At 39.3% G+C, this 22,707-nt stretch overlaps 2 protein-coding genes across 2 annotated transcripts; both read right to left on the bottom strand.

The window, feature by feature from the left end:
• Positions 1-14,215: 14,215 nt before the first annotated feature.
• Positions 14,216-17,336, bottom strand: LOC134649182 (uncharacterized). The gene has a single exon (XM_063503898.1). It carries the CDS (start codon positions 17,267-17,269, stop codon positions 14,216-14,218), a length of 3,054 nt encoding a protein of 1,017 aa, XP_063359968.1. The 5' UTR covers positions 17,270-17,336.
• Positions 17,337-17,346: 10 nt separating this feature from the next.
• Positions 17,347-19,231, bottom strand: LOC134649181 (uncharacterized). Its single transcript, XM_063503897.1, has 2 exons — positions 17,417-19,231; positions 17,347-17,373 (listed from the first exon to the last, which is right to left on the bottom strand). Exons 1-2 carry the CDS (start codon positions 19,229-19,231, stop codon positions 17,347-17,349), a joined length of 1,842 nt encoding a protein of 613 aa, XP_063359967.1.
• Between the last annotated feature and the right edge of the window lie 3,476 nt (positions 19,232-22,707).

Raw genomic sequence — 22,707 nt, 5'->3', positions numbered from 1 at the left:
TACCTACAACCGATGATATTGGTTGATTCCCGCACGTGTCCTCTCCGCTTATCTCTGCCTCAGTGGAAAAGCAGCCCTAGGCATATAATAGACTACCGTGTAACGACAGTTCTTATATTGTAGTTTTTGGGCAAGGCAAACCCATTTAAATCACCAAGGATTTAGGCGGGCTTGTCGTTTATCGTCGGGCGGCCACGGAGCGGGCTCAAATGATTCGTCTCACCTTGGCTCGACGCGTAATAGTCGAATAAATCTAAATAGAAATGGAACGAATAGCCCCACCGACCGGATTGGAATACCTAATTTCTACCTAGAATCACGAGCTCTTGATAGTAGGTAGGTAGAAAAAAGTGTTCCAAGATTTTGTTTCCATTCCGTTGCCATTTTTCATACACTTTGTATCATGGTAACGGAGTGGATGGAACAAAAAAATTATGGAAAGTTTTGGAGACTCTTTTTCTTCTATTAGGATTGAAAGAGCTCGTGATTCTTATAAAGGTAATCTATTAAAATAAGGAGTTCAGTAGGAGTTCTAACTGTTCTAAGTTAATCTTTTACAAGAATTCATTAAAGTTGTATCGTGCATGGATAATAATCTCTTGTAACAGAAAAGTTTAGCTGGTAAATAAATAAATGAGAGAGTTTCGCTACCTTATGGCTTTATTCATACTCACAAGAGAAAAATTCACATGCTACGAGTATGTAAAAGTTAGTAAGAATGTTGGAAACAAAAGAGTATTTTATCACATAGTGTAATTTGACGTTCATAAGCGCATTGTAATTATGCCTACTTGAATAAACTATCTTTTATCTTTTATCTTATCTTATCTAGTCGCAGAGCTGCTCCATGAAGAGGGCCTTATGGCTGCTGCAATCTCCCCGGGTCCCTTGAGAACTTGCAGCTAATTCAATCTTCCTGTCATAACCCGCCTCTTTGCCATCCTTTGTGCGCGTATTTAGCGCTCTACACTCTTAAACAAGTTACCCGTTCCATCTAGCGTAGGCGTTAAGGGATAAAAGGGCTAATTTAAGCCATGCTAACCCATTTTGCTAAAGAATTAAAAGTTCATAATAAGTAGTTAGGTACCTATTGTCGTTTCAAAAACCATTTTGTAACACGAATGAATGGGAGAAATTTAGAAACAAATGACTCGTTGATCATACGCTGGTATTATTATTATTAGTATGCGGAGTCGATGGTAAACACAGTTGGATAGAAGTGAAATATTTAATGTATATTATTATAAAATTACATGTGACATAATGTTTACAATGAGAAAATTGTTGCCGAGTGACAAGTAAAACAAACACAGGCCTAGACATATTAAAATTTAAACTAGATTCTAAAAATGGCCAGCGTTATACTTCAACACCCCCCCATAACGTGGGCATAATCATGGCTTCATGCCACACCAAGCTGACGAGTGAACACCTCGTGCTTGACACAGCCCAGGGGCTTAGTGAACACATCTGCTAACATTTCACCCGTAGGGATGTATACAATTTCAACGTTAAACCTATCTATCATATCTCTAACGTAATGAAATCTTATTTCTATATGCTTGCTCCGTCTGTGATGAGTGTGATTGGTAGCAAGCTGTATAGCAGATTGATTATCACAATACATTACTATTTTACAACTAGTCGTCATTAACAATTCCTTAATTAAAGCTTGTAGGAACACCGCTTCTCTACTCGCTTCGCTCAAGCTGCAATACTCCGCCTCGGTCGACGAAAGCGATATGCACGACTGTTTGTAGCTACCCCAAGATACCGAATTACCGGCGTATTTAAACACATACCCCGTGTACGACTTTCGATCAGGATCAGCCGCCCAATCTGCATCAGAATAACCCTCAAGAACGGGATCTACATTCAACTTCTGATAAGCCTTTTGCTTAGTGCCTTTAAGATATCGCAGTATACGCTTGGCTTGATTCCAATGGAATTCCGTATAACAACTGTTAAATTTACTTAAAAATGACACGGCAAACGAAATGTCAGGTCGCGTAGTTACGCATAAATACATAAGACTACCAATCAACTCTTGATACGGAAACTTCGTTACAATGTTATTCGTAGCATTATTAGAACTCTCAACGACAGAACTAACATTAGTTATCATGGGAGACTTTACAGGCTTATCTGTCTGTCATGCCAAAACGATCTAACATATTGTCAATCCGCTTTTCCTGACTTAGTTTGATGGAAGTTGCATCACGTTCTACCTTTATACCTAACATGTTTCGTACCGGGCCTAAGTCTTTGAGTTTAAAAACCTTTGACAAAGAACTTTTTAACGTCTCAGCCAGACGTTTGTCATTATAAAACACGAAAAAATCGTCAACATACAGAGCGATAAAAACAATCGACTCACCTGATCTCTTAGTGAAGATGCAGTCCTCTTGTTTACACTGTCTGTATCCCAAAGAAAGTAAGACATGTTTTACCTTTTGGTACCAGGATCGCGATGCTTGCTTCAACCCATAAACAGCCTTTCGTAATCTATATACTTTGTTCTCATTGCCAGGACATATGAAACCTTCCGGTTGTTGCATAAAGATCTCCTCCTGCAAATCTCCATTCAGGAATGCTGTCTGCACGTCTAAATGATCAATCTTAAGATTCATTTCCACAGCCAGAGATAACAACAATCTTATAGAACAGTGACGAACGACCGGCGAAAAAGTTTCTTGGAAATCTTCACCATATTTTTGAGTAAAGCCTTTAGCTACCAACCTTGCCTTATAACGTGTAATGTTCCCATCTGAGTCTCGTTTAAGGGTAAAAATCCACTTATTTTTAACGACGTTCTTATCAACCGGTTTATCAGTAAGTTCCCAAGCTCCGTGTAAGACAAAAGAATCAATTTCCTCTTTCATGGCCTTCTGCCATAACTCTTTATCTTCACAACTCAAAGCTTCTTTGACAGTACGCGGCTCTATGGGTTCTGTCACATTACACACGTTAGTTATGTTACAAGTTGTCTTAGGCATACGTGGGCGTAGGTTATATCGTTGACCAGTAGACTCTGGAGCCAATTCAGGCAATCTTACCGAATCTTCACTAGCCTCGCGTTCACACTCCAACTCAACAGGATGATTTGGTGATTCGGCAGGAACTTTATCTGGCTCCGCCTCAAGAGGATGATCTGATGACTCAGCCAACAGGTACTCTGGCTCCGCCTCAAGTGGATGATCTGACGACTCAGCCAACGGGTACTCTGGCTCCGCCTCAACCGACGTAGTCTCCAGCATCTCCCTCTCATTATCACCTCCTGTAAGATAAATAGGTTCAAACACACGTTTTGGCCCTATTTTAGAATGTCTCCCTGGAAACACAGATTCGTTGAACACCACATCACGTGACACAACGATCTTATTATCATCAGGATTGAACAAACGATATCCTTTCACGTTATCATAGTAACCTAAAAAGATTAGCCTTCTACTTTTGGGGTCTAACTTTTTACGTTTACAGTCATCTACATGAGCAAATGCCTCGCAACCAAAGACACGCAGATTTTTAAGGCTCACTTTCTTACCACTCCATACCTCTTCAGGTAACCTACCAGAAAGTCTCGAGCTTGGCGATCTGTTGATCAGAAACGCCGCTGTGTTTACAGCCTCTGCCCACATCTTGTCATCGAGATTTGCGTTATACAGTAGACATCTGACCTTGTCAAGTAAAGAACGATTCAGGCGCTCCGCGGATCCATTCTGCTGACTAGAATAGGGTACCGTCAGCTGATGTACAATGCCTTTCTTCTTAAAGAAGTCCGTCAACTCAGCATTTACGTACTCAGAGCCATTATCTGTTCTCAGTACCTTGACTTTAGCACTACACTGATTCTCTACCAGTCTAATAAAATCTTTAGTGTACTTACACACTTCACTCTTCTTTGCAATGGGATAGGCGAACACCTTCCTGGAGTAGTCGTCTAGGAACGTGAGGACGTAGCGCTTGCCTCCGAGAGAAGTAGTCGGCATCGGCCCCATGACGTCACTGTGAATGAGCGCCAGCCGCGCCTCGGCCACCTGTTTGTTATGATCGGTCACAAAGGGAGCGCGGGATTGCTTACCCTTAAGACACACATCACAAATTTTCTTCTGAGTAGTAACCTGAAAGTCAATGTCATTAGCAACCTTCCTAAGTGATGCCAAGCTGTCAAAATTTATATGAGCTAAACGTTGATGCCATAACATCATATCCTTAGACGTAGCTGACGTTGTCAGATTGACTTTACCCACAGAATTAAGCCTGTAAACTCTCCCAATTTTCCTAGCATGTAAAACTACTTTACCAGCTTTAAGTATGTCACATCCATTATTATCAAAAATAAATTTAAATCCCTTTTCAGCAAGAGTAGACACAGATATTAAATTAACAGTAAGGTCAGGTACAAGCATTACATCTTTCAAAGTTGTATCTATCGTTTGTCCACGAGAGTTAACCGTAAAATGTACGTCACCTTTCCCATTCACTTCTAACTTCTTACCGTTAGCAACACACACCTCCTTAGTCGACGACTCATCAAGAGCTTGAAACCATTCTTGGCGTCCTGACATATTATCTGTCGCTCCAGAATCAATAATCCACGAACTGTCCGTGTTAAGTGCAGACAGCACCATAGAAGTCGTCATCGCTCCATTACGGTCCGATTGAGGACAATCCTTCTTGGTATGTCCTTTAGAACGACACTTCCAACACCACAACTTGTTCGTACTTGACGAGGTACTAGCGTGTTTTGATGTACTTGAGGCATTTTTCTTCTGGCCTCGGAAGCTAGCTTTTTCATTACTACGATTCCTTGTAAATAAGCAGCCATCGCTATTGCTACCACCAGCGACGCTCCCTTTCCATCTCTTATCTTGAAGAAGTTTTGTTTTTACCATATCTGTAGTTATATCTATACTAGAATGCTCCAGAGCCATTATCATTGGCTCATAGTCTTGAGGTAACCCTTGAAGCATAATAGCAGCCAGAAATTCATCATCAAGAGGTTTCTTCATGCTACTCAGTTGTTCAGCAAGTGACAAGATCTCGTTGACATAAATCTCCATGCTATCGAACTGTTCCAGCTTAATGGAGCATAAAGTTCGCAGACACGACAATCTCCTGTGCAACCCGGTGTCATCGTACGCCTTCTTCAAGGCATTCCACACATCTTTAGCAGTTTTCGCCTGCGTGATGTGAGGATAGCACGATTTTTCCACGCTCAAACAAAGCCTCGCTCGAGCCCTCTCCTCTTTACGAGCTAATTTGGTAGCGTCGTTCTCACCTCCGGTTTCTGGTTTTCCCGTAATGCATTGCCATAGATCCTCGAATACGAGTATATTCTCTATCTGGAATGCCCAATCGCGATAGTTAATGGTACCTTTCAGCTTTTCCAAAGTAACTTTCGAATTAGTATACTCATCCATATTTCGAGTTATATAATAATATTTTCACAAAATATTTTACACTTCACATGTAGCACATAACCTATTATTAGTATGCGGAGTCGATGGTAAACACAGTTGGATAGAAGTGAAATATTTAATGTATATTATTATAAAATTACATGTGACATAATGTTTACAATGAGAAAATTGTTGCCGAGTGACAAGTAAAACAAACACAGGCCTAGACATATTAAAATTTAAACTAGATTCTAAAAATGGCCAGCGTTATACTTCAACAATTATTAGTTCTAAATCATGTCTGGATACCTCAATTTATTGAATAGGACATAGGTAATCCTGTTTCACTGTCTAACTAACACTGACTAATGTATTCTGTTATTTATTTATTCTGAAATTTCTGAACTTATCTTATAAATGGTTAGTGTTAATAGTTTGTATTGTTTTTTGATTATCATTGTTGACATTTTATAATTATACGTTTGCATGCTACATTATTGACGACCATAATGTAAATTCATATAGATTAGCGCAAGAATAATTTATACTGTAATTTATCATTATGAAATAAATAAACTAAACTAACATAGGTATAATTTCCGATGTAAGCATTCGTAATTTTTATTGCTTTGAAAAGCTTTGTCCTTCTACAAATGCATACTGGTCGGCATCGGCAGTTGCATCCAATACTGTCTGATGAATGACGATTCAGTATTTTTGTTCTACTCGCTACTCGTGCCGCGCTCCTTTTCACAAATCCGCCTGCATTGTTACAGTATAACCTGATCTCTGATCACGCACAGTAATTACGAACCAAGGGGTCAAAATAAATTTGTGAGCTTACGGTAGAGTGAAAACCGTTCTATAAAAGCTGCGTCGCGCCACTTGATTCGACGTACATGTTTTATAGGTGTTTTATCGTCCACGTGGATGACTGCTGTGCTGTGCTGCTGTGAGGCGACATTCCGACCGCCTGCCGACGGCATAGTGAATTCGCCCGGTAAAAACGCTATTGTGAGTTGCTGTTGTTGCTAGCGAGTTGTTATTTGTTACTAACCTGGACTTCAGGATAAGTACACCAGTTTATACAAGGAATCGGGGTGTCGGCCAGGCCATATAGCCCGGAGAAAAACAGTTGGGTCAAAGTCCTGGGTGTCCACAGACTGCACATGGCGGCGTTTAAAAAGGTAGCTGAACCTTAATAAGGGTTGCTGGGAGCGAATGGATGTGGTTTTATTAGTAATAAGTAACTAACCGACGGCCAGTCTTTGTTCAGCAGTAGATTCTTGGCTGATTGACTCCATGACTCGCTTGGCGCTTGCTCGCGGCGCGTCTGCCCGCCACTCGACTCGGCACGATGTCTGAGCGCTCGGCAAGTCGGCACACCATTTCCCAGATGCATAAGACGCAGACTATGTTTTTCCCTGATTCGAGGAGAAATGTTGCATTGTTAATGCTTTCAGCTCCTCGAGCATCCAGTACAAAATTAATCCGTCTAGAGGTAGAAAATGCTTGGGCAGGAAGATTGTTAATGTTTAAGACTGTTGTAAAACTGACATAAAGACACAATCTAAAGCAAAAGAGATAAATATTTAATGCAGTTTTTAGTTTGCTTGTATACGATTCGGTAGTCCGATGTGAATCGTTATCTCGCAAAAGGTTGTTTTCGTGGCAATACTTTATTAGAGCTCTTATGCAGACAGAAGTAATATTTTATTCTCAAACCCCTATTTTGAATTCCGCAATACCACCTTTTAATTTTAACCCTTCGGACGCCATTCCTTAAAGATGTCAACAGTTAGTTATTGCTAGGGTCATTCAGCGCACTCCACGACATCAAAGCTGCCATTGGTTTTACGCGAAATCGTAACGCTCTCAAGGTTGTCTCTAAAAGCATTTTATTGTTTAAGCCCATTCCGATGGTTTCTATTTAACGGGATTACAATCCGCAGACGCCGGTTGCAAAAATTAGAATGATTCGGGTTAATTAGGCAAAGCAAATAGGTATTACATATTCAAGTTCAAGTTATAATTTAATCACATTTACTAATGATATTCAACTGAGCCCAAATTCAAGTAGAATTAAAGCTCAATTGATCAATTGAAGGCAAATCCCATTGTTGATACATAAAATAGTGCATGTACGCAATGTTACATGTGCCTGTGCCCTATTGTATCAAATTGTATAAGGCCCACTTGCACCATTCCACTAACCCGGGGTTAACCAGTTAAACACGGAGTTAGTATGGTTATCAGTACAATTTGATACTAGGTTAACGCTTTAACCGCTTAACCCCGGGTTAGTGGGATGGTGCAAGTGGGCCTAAGTGTAATACTTCTGTTCCTACATATAAGCGTATGAGTGTATCGTCGTACCACACAGCTACTTGCCTTTCGTAGCCCTTATTATAATGATACAAGATCTACAAATGGTCAGGTTACGGGTTCGGGCGGCTGTTCGGTCGTCTTGTAGCTGCATTTGCAAGTGCAACGCCTTCTCGCGATAGCATCGCCGCGCCGTTTCGGGCGGCGAAAGCTGCACTTCCTTCCTTGCCGGCCTCTTTGGGGCAACTAAGTTGCAGATGTGAGGCCATTGCATGCATGTTTTCGCATAATTTTTTTTTTAAGTTATGTATAATCATGAATACAATATTTATATACATATACCTACCAAATGTTATAATGGTTGATTGCGTATATTTCTATTTTCATTTTCATTCATATATGTATTATGTAATATAAAACCAGGATTATCAGGATTTCAGGGTCATTAAGTAGGCAAATAGAAAATACTGGCAAAGGAACGCACCATTAGCATGCTGATGATTAATTTTGATACATATTCATAATATAGTCATAAGAGTCTGTGTGATACAAGAACATCTGTATTGTACCGTGGTTGCCATAAATCGCCATGATTATGATAGATAGAGTTCGCTGATAACCCGACTATTACCAGTAACGGTCCATTCTCGAAGTGCAGTAAAACTTGTAGTCCTTGTAGATCGTGATGACAGTAACAGCATATCAATCTCGTAAGGCGTTACATCCTTTTTCTGCTGAGAAGATTCATAATGCACCCTTATCGAGACGTTCACAGACAAAGCCTTTACATTGTAACTCTATCATAAGGGTGGAACCCGATCAACGACGACGCGCGATGGAGACGGATTTTTTGATTATTCCTCTTGATCCGAGTAGTTAAACAAATATGCTATATTAAATAAGATGTTTTTGTGTAATTATTATTATTACTTATTTCTAATTTAATGTGTACTTACTAACATTAGCATATTAAGATTAATTTCTATTGTATTACTAACAAATGATATGGGCTTTTATGTCTGAAATAAATGATTGAAATTGAAATTGAAAATACATATTTAATAAACAAAAAAATAATATGATTGTCTAAGAGAAATGCATGAGTATTAGTTGCTTGTTTAAAGAAAAATACAGTCAGCGATAAAAGTTTGTATAAAAAATGAAATTATTGACAAAAAACTTATCCATGACCATAAAGTCAGCGCTGATCATCGTTAAAAACAATCAGTTTAACAAATGCATTTCACAATGTTATACTTTCAAATACATATTGGAGTGAGATTCTTAAGATGTGGTTTTGTATAAAATCTAAGTAATATTGTGTTGCTAGGTGAAGATATACACGTGTCGCGGGGGCCGGCCGGGCGCTGCCCTCGCCTGGATTAGAAGCTCCTAAATTATGCAAATCACATTACATATTTCGTATTTCATCGGGGAGTTCTCTCTGTATGTTTACCTCAAACCGTCCACTAGCTAGACTCTAGACAACAATATAATATTAATTGATATTTGCATTAAGTATTTTATATTCGATGGCAACTTAAGTAATATTTGCTCTACTTGGTGATGGGCTTCTTGTTAGATATTTCTTACAAGTTGATATTTACCATTGTCTTGACTATTATACCACTATCGAAATTTCTGCCCCGACTAATTAATACCTACTACATAATTATCCCTTTATTTTAATTATGATTTTTAGTTACATATGTTTGTAGAGGTATTATGGAGCGCCAAATTAAATGTGTACCAACCAGCCCGCCAGCTGCTCGTGACAAAAAACTCTCTCCCATTCAAGGAAGTCTTAACTGAATTTTAAATCTTATTATTCGATCTGTGTCGCTGCATTTGTTAGTGGGCTTATACTCAATTGGGCATTGAATCAATAGTAGTTCCATTGAAGTCGGCAGGATGTGCCGCCGTATTGGTGGACAATGGAGTTGCCCCGCGCGGGGAAAGTGCCCTGATTGAATTTCCCTACGGTGCGGGCGGCGCGGCGTGGCGCGTGTATCGCCTCGGGCACGAAATACATAGTTGATTGTTTACTTATTGCCGCTTCACTTCCCTTAACTGAAATGTTCGAAATAATGACATTTTGGACGTGTTTAACTTTGGAGTAACGTACCTATAGCGAGCAATATTGCAAGGGCACAATATGAATGTAATTTGTTAATAATGGTGGCCATGTACATGGCTACTTGCAGCTGCAGCATGCAGCTCACTATACATGCAAGTAGATGTTTATCTTTCTAAATGAATTTCAAACATTTGTTTCAAAAACGAAGTGTGTTGCTGTGCATGCATGACAAGTATTACGAATATGACAATAAATATGAAATATATGAATGAGTGTCAAAAGCTCGTATGTTCGCAGCATACTAATACAATCCTAGAAACTCTACTCAAGCGTTTAAGTAACACTCTCCTAGTTAAGTCGTTTCATGTATGACTGTCTTAATTAACAACACTTTCTTTTGCTACTTTTTCACGATGAAATGCCGTAATCTTCGCTTTGAATAATATTAGCAATGAGCAGTTGATCCAACCCCCGGCATCAAGGCGCCTGCATAATTATCCGAAGTTAACTCATTAAAGTTGGTAAGTGGCGTAGCTTGTCGCAGAGTGAATAATAAGTGATGTTAACACGGTGATGGCTTCAGGAACTATACGTCTAAAGTTGTAGATGTATCTTGGGCTACATCCATTTTAATTAAGGATGAAACAAGATCGTTACCTAAATTTTGCTAGTTGGAAATGTGAAGCGTTTTTACCCGACGAGTAACTCAGGAACAAATATTTGTGATAAACACATAAATACTCTTACCACCTCCTGTTTCCTAATGAAAATGAAAAGTGTTGACAAGCTGAAACGAATCATGTCTGTCTAACCCTAACCCTTGCCTGGATGGAGGGTGAATAAGGCAGCGGCAGTCCCCGGGTCCCGGTCCTCGGGTGCAGCGATGCACAATCGTCTCCCGACCGACACTTGAACACTGTTTAATAAGTTATGGTGCTTGAGCTCGCATGTTAAATCGGATTTGTACGAGTACGGTGTGGAACCCTTACCAGCTGTTGAGGGACGCAATGTTCACCGAGTGTACTTTAATGTTCTGTACGTTTAAAGTACACTCGGAGAACATTGCTTCTGGATTGGAGTACTGTACGTGTTTAATTTGTTTTTATTACATACTTTTCATAGTTTCAATTATGCGAAGTAATATAGCAGTACTAACCAGCTGGCTGTAAAAAAATGAATGAACTTGTTGCCGAATAGAAAGTCCTCAAAACTGAACCGAGTTTTGATAAACTTTTTTCTGTATCATCCGAGGAAGGGGATGAACTATTCGCCACACACGAAGTCCTGTCAAGTTCAGATCGGTCATCGAGGCGATCAGCTTTATACCGAAGCCATATTGCTCCAAGCAATTAGTCTCGCAAGTACTGCAGAAAATAAAGAACTATTGTTAACTTAGTATGTAACCAGGACAACACAAATAAATAAAAGAAGAGGAACAAATACAAACACAAATATAAGGTATGACGTCGGCGAATAATTTAAAATAATTATAATCTTCAAGCATTTTAAAGCGCAAATACTTACTTGGATTCAGCCGAAAACAACAGCCCTGTTTGCGTGCTTGCGAAATAAATACGTATGTGATTTTAAACATCCATACGTGGGATCGCCAGGTGAAAATAAAGCGTTCTTTACAATTTAGATTCGGTTACTAAATGTAAAAACGTCGTAAAAAGAATTCCCGTGTGATGTTCAGTGACGTTGATAAAACCTGTCCTTCGGGGCCAATTTGCGTGGAATTTTTCAGGGAAAATTCTGCGCCTTTTAATAATTTGACTGTTGTTGCCACTTTGCGTTAATCTTGAAGCGAGCTTTGTCCATTACTGTAATGACGTAAATTATTTATTATTTCTTACAAAAAATATTCCGCAGTTAAAAATAATAACAATCTATTTTGGAATTATAGGGTAAAAGTTTTTTTTCTAAGATCATTTATCACTTTTCAAATGTATAATAAGTCGGTATTTTATCCACCCCTTTGATATTCAAAACGAGGAAAATATGACGACAGATAAATGTTTTATCTCTTTCACATGAATTCGAAAACATTACTCGCATGCCATTTGAGTCGCAACATGTAGATTGTTGTATTTTGTGCAATAAATAATAATTATAAATAAAGAAAAAGCGTATTTACCACAGTGGAAAAGTGTGATTTCAACTTTGAACGTATTTTGTCTCGAAATATGAAATAATATCTATTATTTATTTCTTACTATTCGTAGAAAAATAATTGCTCTTTAAATTACATAATTATATTCTAAGATAAGAAAATCATTACTAATTGACCATGTATGATTTACTGTATTGCACTCAAGATTATTGAAATGAAATGAAAGCATTTATTACCGAATTTTAAATTACATACCTATATGCAGGTACATACTAAAAAAAATTTGATTAACCTGTAAAGGATTCAAGGATTTTTCTTTAGTAATAAAGAAAAATCAAGATAACAGTAGGTAATCTTAACCGACCTTGAGTGTAATACTAACTGCAGTCCTGCATTTGGTAAGGATGGGAAGAACATCCCAACGTGCCCTATCCGCGCCAATAAAAACAAAACTAAAACGTCATATCAGCTTCATAAGTTTAATTATTCACAGTCGTTTCAACTACTCAGGTCACACTTGGCCGCATTTGCATGGAAACTATTAATTATATCGCCCTCGCGTAAGTTGAGATGAGCACCATGGGCGGCACCGCTCGGCGCGCCAATGTTTTTTACGAGTTTTACATTCTATAAAGCGGAACTTTAGGGTGAGGGTGCATCGGGTGCATGCACCACCGAGAACGCAACAATGGACTAAGACGTTTATAATAGGTAGCTGTTGTATAATATAATAAAAAGTAATCGGTTCGGTACGTCTCAAAATGTATGAATACACTTTTGTTTGAGTTTGAGTTTAGTTTAATTACTGTTTACATGTTTGAGAAATAAAAGCTTCGATTTGAACTTTCACGGAGTTAAAGTTTAAATATATTAAAACGGGTCACTCACGTATTTTAAGTGAAATGATCGTGTGAATTGATCGCATTATTTACTGGTTTTTGAAGTTGGTTCATTTTTTAAAAGATTATTAAGTGTTGCGGTCGAACCATAAACGGTTTCGGTTCAATTGTTTGTACAAACAGTCCAATTAGAAGGGTTTGTGTCATCTTTCCCAGAGTTTCGATGCTTTTAGAGCAATGGAGATAAGTGGTGATAATTGTAATATTACAGTTATTTTTTTATGGAAAACAACAGAGAATAATAAAACCACACTAAGATGTACTTAGGTCATTTGAGCCACTCTTGATCCAGTGACCTGTGGCATTTTGCCCGCTTTGCCACCCTATAGTAATCTGTTGCGCTACTGGTGGGTGACCGACCACATCTCAATAATGCACCAGTGTGCAGGTTCTGCTCCGACGAGGACACGCTAGAACGCGCTGGTCAGCGCCTGCGCGGGACGTGCCTTCAATAATGTAAGCTTATTTCATAATAATGGCAGCCTCAAGCGTCGCTCCAACATCAGCATGCTAATTAATGTCACGCCTGAATACACTTGTGTATATTATTTATGCTCAGTAGCGTGGCGGGTAAAATAACATAATTTTTAGGGTTTATTGAGCATTTATCTTGTGTTACGTAATACAAAAAAAAAACATTAATATATCAATATATTTTCACGCCAACGCTTGGTTTGATATTTTTAGCAATGTCAGGATGTTTATAGAATATAAAGCGCAAAGGTTTTATTGTCAAAGGCTCTCTTGCCTGCTGCCTGCTCAGATACAATATATTGCCCGAGAAAGTGAAAATTATTACTTTTCCGGAAACATGCCCCCGTGAATATTACTTACTTGAAAATATGTCATAACTGCTATGCCAATTCTGCACTTACCTACTACCTACCCTAGCTAGTAATAAAAGCAAGTTGAGATATGTCAGTTGTTCTTTGTAATAAGGTTGATATTTGTATGTAGGGATTTTTCTTAGAGATAGACGTGTGGACTGTTTGAAGATTTATTTGCGACTGAATTTGACACATACATGCATACATTAATACGTTCACTCACACATGCTTAAAACGCATCCAACATACCGCCCACCAAAAGGGCATCGACCTTTTATTAAACTACATAGGTATAGATACTTATCTACAAAATTGTACATAGTATTTACTATAACAAATTGTATGATAAACTACATTATATGCATGCAATTGCATTGACAAACTATAGCACTATGTATAGTAAGGAAAAGCAAGTATGAGAGAGTATTATACAACAACATGTCAGCAATTAAGGTAAAATTCAATTACTAAATTTATACAATTATCTAAGCTTTAGTGACAGAAACAAAGTAGAAGACTTGAAACATAAGTAGTTACATGCAAAATTAATTTCAATTGGAGCATTAACTAAATTAAGATTCTGTATCAACGGGCATAAGACACAATTTAGTAATAGTTCTTTTAATGATTGAGTCACCACTTTTAACACTGTATACACGGGTTAAGTTGTCAGCGCCCGGGTGTTTATCTACTATGCGTCCAAGCTGCCATTTTCCAGGTGGTAAGTGGTCGTTTTTGATCACGACTATTTGACCAATCTCTAGCTCTTCTCGTCTCTTAAGCCATTTGGGACGCTGTTGCAACCGGCATAAATATTCTTGCAGCCACTGCCGCCAAAAGTCGTTGACTAATTTTTGAGTGTGTCGCCAACGGCTCAAACTGCTTATTTTGGCGTCCTTGAGAGATGGAGATGGGACATTAATCGGTGCTTCGGTAAGTAAGAAGTGGCCTGGCGTGAGCATGTCCATGCTGTCGATGTTCTTCTCGTCAATCGGACACAGAGGTCTACTGTTTAAAGAAGATTCAATCTGGCAGATTATCGTGCTCATTTCCTCATAGGTTAGGTGTGTGTTAAGGATTCGTTTCAGGTGGTACTTCATTGAACGGACACCAGCCTCCCATAATCCGCCGAACGTAGGGCTATAGGCTGGCACAAAATGCCATTGCGTGCCATCAAGGGCTAGTTTTTCTGCAATTTCACTGTCAAACTCAAGTTTTGCCTCTTGCCAATCGTCAGCGAGCTCTTTACTAGCACCAACGAAGTTACGGCCTTGATCACTCCAGATATGAGCACAGCGGCCCCGCCGTGCTACGAACCTTCGAAAAGAACCGATGAATGCTTCGGATGTTAGGTCACTCACCAATTCGAGGTGGATAGCCTTCGTGGCCATGCATATGAAGATTGCTATGTAGGCCTTACATGTTTTAGCACCTCGACCCTTAGACATCAAAATTTGGTAAGGTCCGGCAAAATCAACACCGCTATTTAGAAAAGGTTTAGCAGGTGTTACTCTTTGTTTTGGCAGATCTCCCATCAGCTGATCTCTAGTAGTAGCATTATGTCTTGCACATTTGAGGCATTTTCTGAGGTAAGTTGTTAGTAATCCCTTTACTCTTAAGATCCAGTACTTTGACCGTATATAATTCAGGGTCAGCTGATATCGCCCATGTAAGGTTCTTCGGTGGGCGTCGTGCATGATGAGGTATGTAAAGTGACATTTGCATAAAATTATAGGATGCTTTCGTTCTTCATCTAACTCAGAATGGCACAATCTACCGGCCACCCTGAGGATATCATTTTCGTCAAGGTAAGGGTTTAAAGTTCTTAATTTGCTCTTAGTGCTTACTCTTTTTCTTGTTTTTAAGCTTTCTATGTCTTCATTGAAATATTCTGCTTGCACAGCCTTTGTACATACTAGTAGTGCCTTCTCTAATTCTTGTGTTGTTATTGTCTTGTCCGTGTTTGTGTTTTTCTCTTTTAGGTACGTCAAGAATCTTCTGGCATAAACGATGGACTTCAGTAAATCAGGTAAAGTATCATAGTCTTCAAACTTCTCAGGTAAGGTTTTATAAACTTCTGTATTTTCATCTCTATTTAGGTTAACCTGTATTGTTACTTTTTTCATTTCCAGGTCTGTCTCTTCTATTATTGGATGTTCTAATTGTATGTTCTTATGTTTCAGCCACTGCGGTCCATGCCACCAGAGGTCGCAGTTCTTCAGTTCACTTAACGCCATACCTCGTGATGAAATGTCAGCAGGGTTCTCCGTAGTTCGAACATGATACCATTGGTTTGGTATAATGTCTTGTATGGCAACCACTCTATTTCTTACGAATGTTTGCCATCTTGCAGGATCTCCATGCAGCCAGGATAACACAATTGTAGAGTCTGTCCACGCGTACATCTTACTGGTAGGTATTCGGGTTGCTTCGCTTATTTGTTTCAGCAGTTTTGATAGTAGAACAGCTCCGCACAGTTCAAGTCTTGGGACGCTCATTGGCTTCACAGGTCCTATTCTTGTTTTGGCTGCTATTAGAGTCGTCTTGTACTCTCCATCTTGTGTTTTAGCGCGAAGATAAGCCACGGCGCCATAGGCATAATTAGAAGCATCGCAGAAGCCGTGTATAGTGACATCTTCCATCGAGTCCTGTGTCGTATTCATCCACCTATCTAGCTTTATATTCTTAATTTCCTCTAATCCATTTCGTAGACTTAGCCATTCTTCCTTTATTTCTTCGTTTACTTCATGGTCCCAGCCAACATGTGAGAGCCAAAGTTTCTGTATAATTCTCTTTGCAGGCAGTAACGCAGGAGATATCCAGCCCAATGGATCGAAAAGTCGCTGAATGTCAGCCAATATGTTTCGTTTCGTGATGACTTCAGGTGGATCTGCTAAGTTCAAAGTGTACTGGAAGATATCTTCGCCCATATTCCAGCACAGTCCCAGGGCCTTGATTGTACCTCCTAGCTCGATATCGATCTTGACATGCGTACTTCTCTCTGAAGGTTCAAATTCTTTTAGGAAGTCAGTGCTATTGGAAGCCCATTTTTGGAGTGCAAACCCTCCCTTCTTCAATATTTCAGTGATCTGCTTGGCAACATCTACAGCCTCTTGCACGGTGTCTGACCCGGTCATCAGGTCGTCCATGAAAAAATCTTCTTTTATGGTTTTCGATGCAAGCGGGTACTCCTTGCCTTCATCTTCTGCCACTTGTTGGAGCGTCTTGACAGCAAGATAAGGCGCAGAAGCAGTGCCAAAAGTCACGCGAAGCAGTCGGTAGTGTTTAACTGGATCGCTTGTATTTTTACGCCATAGTATCCTCTGGAAATCGGTATCCTTCGGGCTCATCAGAATCTGTAAGTACATCTTCTTTATGTCTGATATCATGGCTACACGTCGCATGCGCCATCTCATGACTAGATTTCGCATGTCTTCTTGTAAATGGGGACCGATTAGGAGCTCGTCGTTCAGGGATACGCCATTAGAGCCTTTAGAAGAAGCATTAAAGACTATTCTAGTCTTTGTAGTTTCTTTTTCTTCTTTAATCACAGCGTGATATGGTAGGTATACTGCTTCCTTGTTAACTTCTTCTTCAGGAACTTCTTCAATGTAGTTTAGTTTCATGTATTCTTCTATAGCTTTAACATACTCATTCTTCAGATTGGGATCCCTTTCGAATCTTCTTTCTTGTTGTTTCAGTCTCAGCATGGCGATGTCTCTTGTATGTCCTTTTGGAGATAGTGTTTCTTCTTTTTTGAATGGTAACGTTACTATGTATCTTCCTTCTTCGTTTCTTGTATGCGTCTCCTTGTAAATCATTTCACACCTTTCTTCTTCTTTCGTGAGACTCTTCTTTGTATCTGTAGTGTCTATCTCCCAAAATGCCTTTAACATGTCGTCTACGTCGACCTGATGATGCATCACAACTATGGTTTCTTGTAAAGTGTCTGCTGTGCCTTCTACGTCTCCGAATATTATCCAACCTAGGCTTGTTTCTTGAGCGCATGGAGTGCCAGGTGGACCTTTCTTAACCTTTCCTTCTAGTATTTGTGCATACACTTTTACACCAAGTAGCATGTCTACTCGCCCTGGCTGGTGGAACTTAGGATCAGCCAGAGTGAGTCCTTGTATGTGTGACCAGACTTGTGGGTCATACTTTATCTTCCTTGATGGTAGTTGTGATGTGAGCTTTGAGGGCATTATATAAGCCTTGACATCTAGCTGGAAACTGTCATCTTGATTTGACAATATTTGAACATGTGCTGCGCTGTTGATCTTGATCTGGAGGTCGCCGACACCGGTAACAGTTCCTCTCACAGGTGACCTCTTGACTCGCAGAGCTTGTGCTGCGCGTTCGCTTAAAAAGCTTGACTCTGACCCTGGATCAATTAAACAACGAAGGGGAGTCACGTGACCTTCGTCGTCCCTAATGGATATCATTGCCGTCGCTAGCAGGCCTTTGGATTTCTTGCAGGCAAAGTTACACGAAATTTCCACCACTTCTACTTCTTCATCGTTCTGCGGGTCTTCTTCGTGGTGTGTAAGCTGACTGTGGTGAGCTTGAGTTTTCACTGACTCCTTATTCTGCTCTTGGTGTATCATGGTGTGATGCCTCTTTTTGCATATACGACATGAAAAGGAAAGACGACATCGTGATGCAGAATGTCCAGGAAGAAGACAGTTGAAGCATAATTTAGTTTTCTTCACATAGTCAATTCTCTCCACAGGTGACATTTTCGTGAACTCTTGACAGTGACATAAAGTGTGTTCATCCCTACATAAAACACAGCTTTTCGATGGTATTGTTACATGGTAAGACTTCTCCTTAATTGATTTTGCTTCTTTAGGTACGGTAGCCGTGACAGGGTTAACTAGTTCTAACGTGCGAAACTTCGACTCGAGATATTTCTTTAAATCAGTCCACTTGGGCAACTGGTCCGCACTTAAACTGTAGGCATGTTCCTCCCAATCCTTATGAGTTTCGTTGTCGAGTCGGTTCACTACCAGGTATATTATGAACGGATCCCACTCGTTAATATTCACTTGAAGATTTTGTAAATCATTCAAACATTGCGTCGTAGTGTCCAGTAGATGTTTTATTTGAGTAGATGTTTGCGTAGTAGTCTTCTTTTGATTAAACAATCTCTTCAAAAGGGAGTTCACAATTAACCTCTTATTACCATACCTTTGCTTTAAAGTCTCCCAGGCTAACTCATAATTTTGTTCTGTAATCGTAACATGCTTCAATAAGGCAGCGGCTTCACCGGCGATACTTGACTTTAAATAGTGCAGTTTCTGAACCTTACTAAGACTCGTGTTGTTATGTACTAACGACGTAAACAAGTCGTGAAACGTCGGCCACTCTTCATAGTTATTCGAAAACACAGGTAAAACAATAGCAGGTAACTTGACATGTTGTTGCACAGCTTCGAACATCGTGATATCCAGCGAACTTGTTCCTTGAACATGTGTGAGAGCGGCAACAGCGAGCGCGTCCTTGATATCACCTTGTAAACATAGGTATAACTCCTCCACGACGTAATAATCTTCCTTAAGAAAGTACTGCATCTCGCCGCGCTCCTGCATTGTAGTATTCTGTACCAGCTGTTTATGCGCCGATGTAAATGTTTTCCAATAAGCGTCGATACACTGTGCTCGAGATTCTAAGTAGCCTTTGGTTAAACGTTGTTTGGGACATTTCTTCAAATTAGTTTCAGTTTTCTTCAATAATAATGCTGTATCCTCCAAAACACGAATTAACTGTACGTTAGTACTCATATTGCAGTATTTACTTGTTCATTCACGTAAACAACACGATAACACAACTTAATAATCTTCACTTTATTTAATTTGTCATAATTTCCTTATAACTTGCAACTGCAGATAGCAACTATAGGCTCAGGAATGCGGTCCTCTATTGTTCTCGCCGGCCGGCTGGACTTCGCTTATCTGGTTCCTCCTCCGGTTCGATGTCGACCAAATGTTCTTTGTAATAAGGTTGATATTTGTATGTAGGGATTTTTCTTAGAGATAGACGTGTGGACTGTTTGAAGATTTATTTGCGACTGAATTTGACACATACATGCATACATTAATACGTTCACTCACACATGCTTAAAACGCATCCAACATCAGTATTTTTTTCAAAAACTTATTCAAATAGATATGTCAGATTGACGTCGGATATTGGGATCGAGATTAAGAAAACGCAAACGACGCGCGACGCCAAACGAATTTAATAATGAGAAGAATGTTTAATCTGACAATGGGGTGTGAAAGCTATGCCTCTGTGTGGCGATGGCACCGCTTTAAATAAGTATAAGGACCGCGGGTCGCGCCGCGGGCGCGGGCAGGCCCTCTTCCACTGATGCTGCACTAGCCAAGCGGAACGTAAACGATAAAATACTGAATGCCTTTGTGTACCTATTTACTCATAATTATGGGTCAGTTTCGATTGGCGTTGTCTTACAACAATTGTCATCTTGGCTAAGGCCCACTGGGGCCCAGGGACTGGTATTAATAAATAATAATAACAAAAAACTTTGTTTATTCCATGAAAATAATAAGTTACAAATTAATACAATTTAGGAGATCATTAACATAAGATAAATAAATAAATAAATATTATAGGACATTACTACACAAATTGACTAAGTCCCACGGTAAGCTCAAGAAAGCTTGTGTTGTGGGTACTTTGACAACGATATATATAATATACAAATACTTAAATACTTACATAGAAAACAACCATTACTCAGGAACAAATATCTGAGCTCATCACACAAATAAATGCTCTTACTGGGATTCGAACATTTCGAACCCAGGACCGCGGCTTCACAGGCAGGGTCACTAGGCCAGACCGGTCGTCAATAATAGTAAGATAAATAATAGTAATTTTGAATGTCGTGCAGAAGTTGAATATAAACAATAGATTTTCATGTAATAATTGAATTCATTAACTATTAATATTATTTAAAACAAAAATTAGCTAAGTAACTTATATTATATGGACCTCCTTCAGGTAAAAGCTTACTCGTATTAGAATAATCAAAATTCTGCTTACTACATTAAGTCTAAGTGTTAAACTTTTGTGGTCTGAGTGATAAATCATAGTTATAGGTGTTGAAGCAAGACGCTTGCAAAGTACAGTATATTATGTTTATAAAAAAATGACAAGAATTTTGTTCAGCTCATCCTTAATGTAACTATCGCTGGTGGGCGACCGCCCTTCTCCGCGGCGCCGAGACAAGTTAAATCTGCCGTCGCCACGCGCCACCCCTGATGCACAATCAATTTCCACACACACACACACTCACAGTACCCTCACGATATACACTCACATGCAGCTAGGACCCTCTTCACACAGCAACTCGCCATTGCTAGACCTTATCTCTTTAGTACTAAAGTTCATATTTGGTCAGATAATGTCGACGCCGGTGCCAGCACCCTCGTCGGATGCAAATCGGCGCGGGCGCTGGCTGCATCACAAATCACAATATTACGCGAGCGCCATGCATTGATTCTCATTACGAGGGATGGGCTTGGTGAAATAAGTAAACGGTATTCAAACTTAATTTTTCAATATACAATGTACAACTATGTACAATACTTAGTAGAATGATCGGCATTAAAACGTACCTAAAATTAATTTTAAGATTGTATTTTATCGTAAAAAAATATTCTTTTCTTTCTCGACGGTCTTCAAACCGCACCTTGGGCCATGTTGGGCTCGATGCATGCTAGCCTGTAAACTGTCATTCAATAGAACTTGCTAACTATGTAAACAAACCGCCATACTAAAATTGACACTAAATGTCAATTTACTAGTAACCTTTGTTTACATAGTTAGCAAGTTCTATTGAATTACAGTTTAATGAATAATGCTCTAAATGGCAATGTTATTGAGTACTACTCCCAAAGTAGAGACATGTATTTCTGTTTAAATTCCTTATATTTATATAGTGTGATGAAAACCTTAGCTCCTTCAACGGCTACTCTTAAGACAGGAGGGCGTAGAGCTACAAACCCTTCTTAACGAAACTTACGCAAACATCTTCCAGCTTAGTGGAAATTAATCATCGCAACATTCTCGAACACTTAAGTAGTATTTCTCAGTATTCCTCGGGTTTAACTATACGTGGAATGGAACAGTCTATTAGATAGCATGCCCCTCTCGTCCAATTACCGCGGATGCATGACTCGTAAGATTGTGTCAGACGAATACGTTTGCGAGCATTGTTATGGAAGATATTGCAGGTGCCTTTACCGACTGCATTGGCTACGGACGCTACGGTACACGCATCACAAAAAGCCAATCTTTTTGCATCCGTTGATATAGGGCTAGACCAAGCACGACTGCACGCAGTTTACCATACCATGTTATATGCAAACCACGCCTCATCGGCTTTTGAATAATAGATACGAAACCAAAGATATGCGGAACTGTTGTCTAGCCACGCATTTGTAAGCAGCGCTTTTTATTAAGTGCGAATATCAATTACTTTGTACTTCGCACGTACTGTAATCTGCATAATGAGCTTAAATTTACATAATTGTGTAAGCATATAAGCTTCTACAAAATTAACAGTTTATTTTATAGTGAATCGCACGCTACAAAGCCCCTTAAAAATATACATACAAAAGTACATTATAGTCAAAATCAAAATATATTCTTCATTCAAATAGGCCCAGCAACAAGCATTTTTAATTTAGACCTAAAAGCCCTTATATCGAATTGTGCCAGACGTAAATAAACCATAAAGTTTCAAAGAAAATTCCTTCCACGAACGTTCAGTCTGTGAAACAAGATCATCGCCGAAGTCTCTCAACTCTCTCTAGTAAAGTTGCCAACTGTTCACTTTTTCAATATGTATTGCGGTTTCTTTAGTAACCTCAACAAACTATTAGAAGCTATCTAAAGTTGGAGTTGGCAGAGGAAAGGGAAGGTGCTTTAGTACTTGTAAACTAGAAATAAAGTACAAATGTAAGAATTGTCACTCGGATATATTTTAGATTCAAAATATACCTAAAAGAGTACTGGAAAGGCAGCTAACCTTGCCAAG

The sequence above is a fragment of the Cydia amplana genome, chromosome 6 (assembly GCF_948474715.1).
Source record: "Cydia amplana chromosome 6, ilCydAmpl1.1, whole genome shotgun sequence".
Taxonomy (NCBI): Eukaryota; Metazoa; Arthropoda; class Insecta; order Lepidoptera; family Tortricidae; genus Cydia; species Cydia amplana.
Note: the sequence above shows the minus strand (reverse complement) of the source record. Positions and strands in the feature narration are given on the sequence as shown.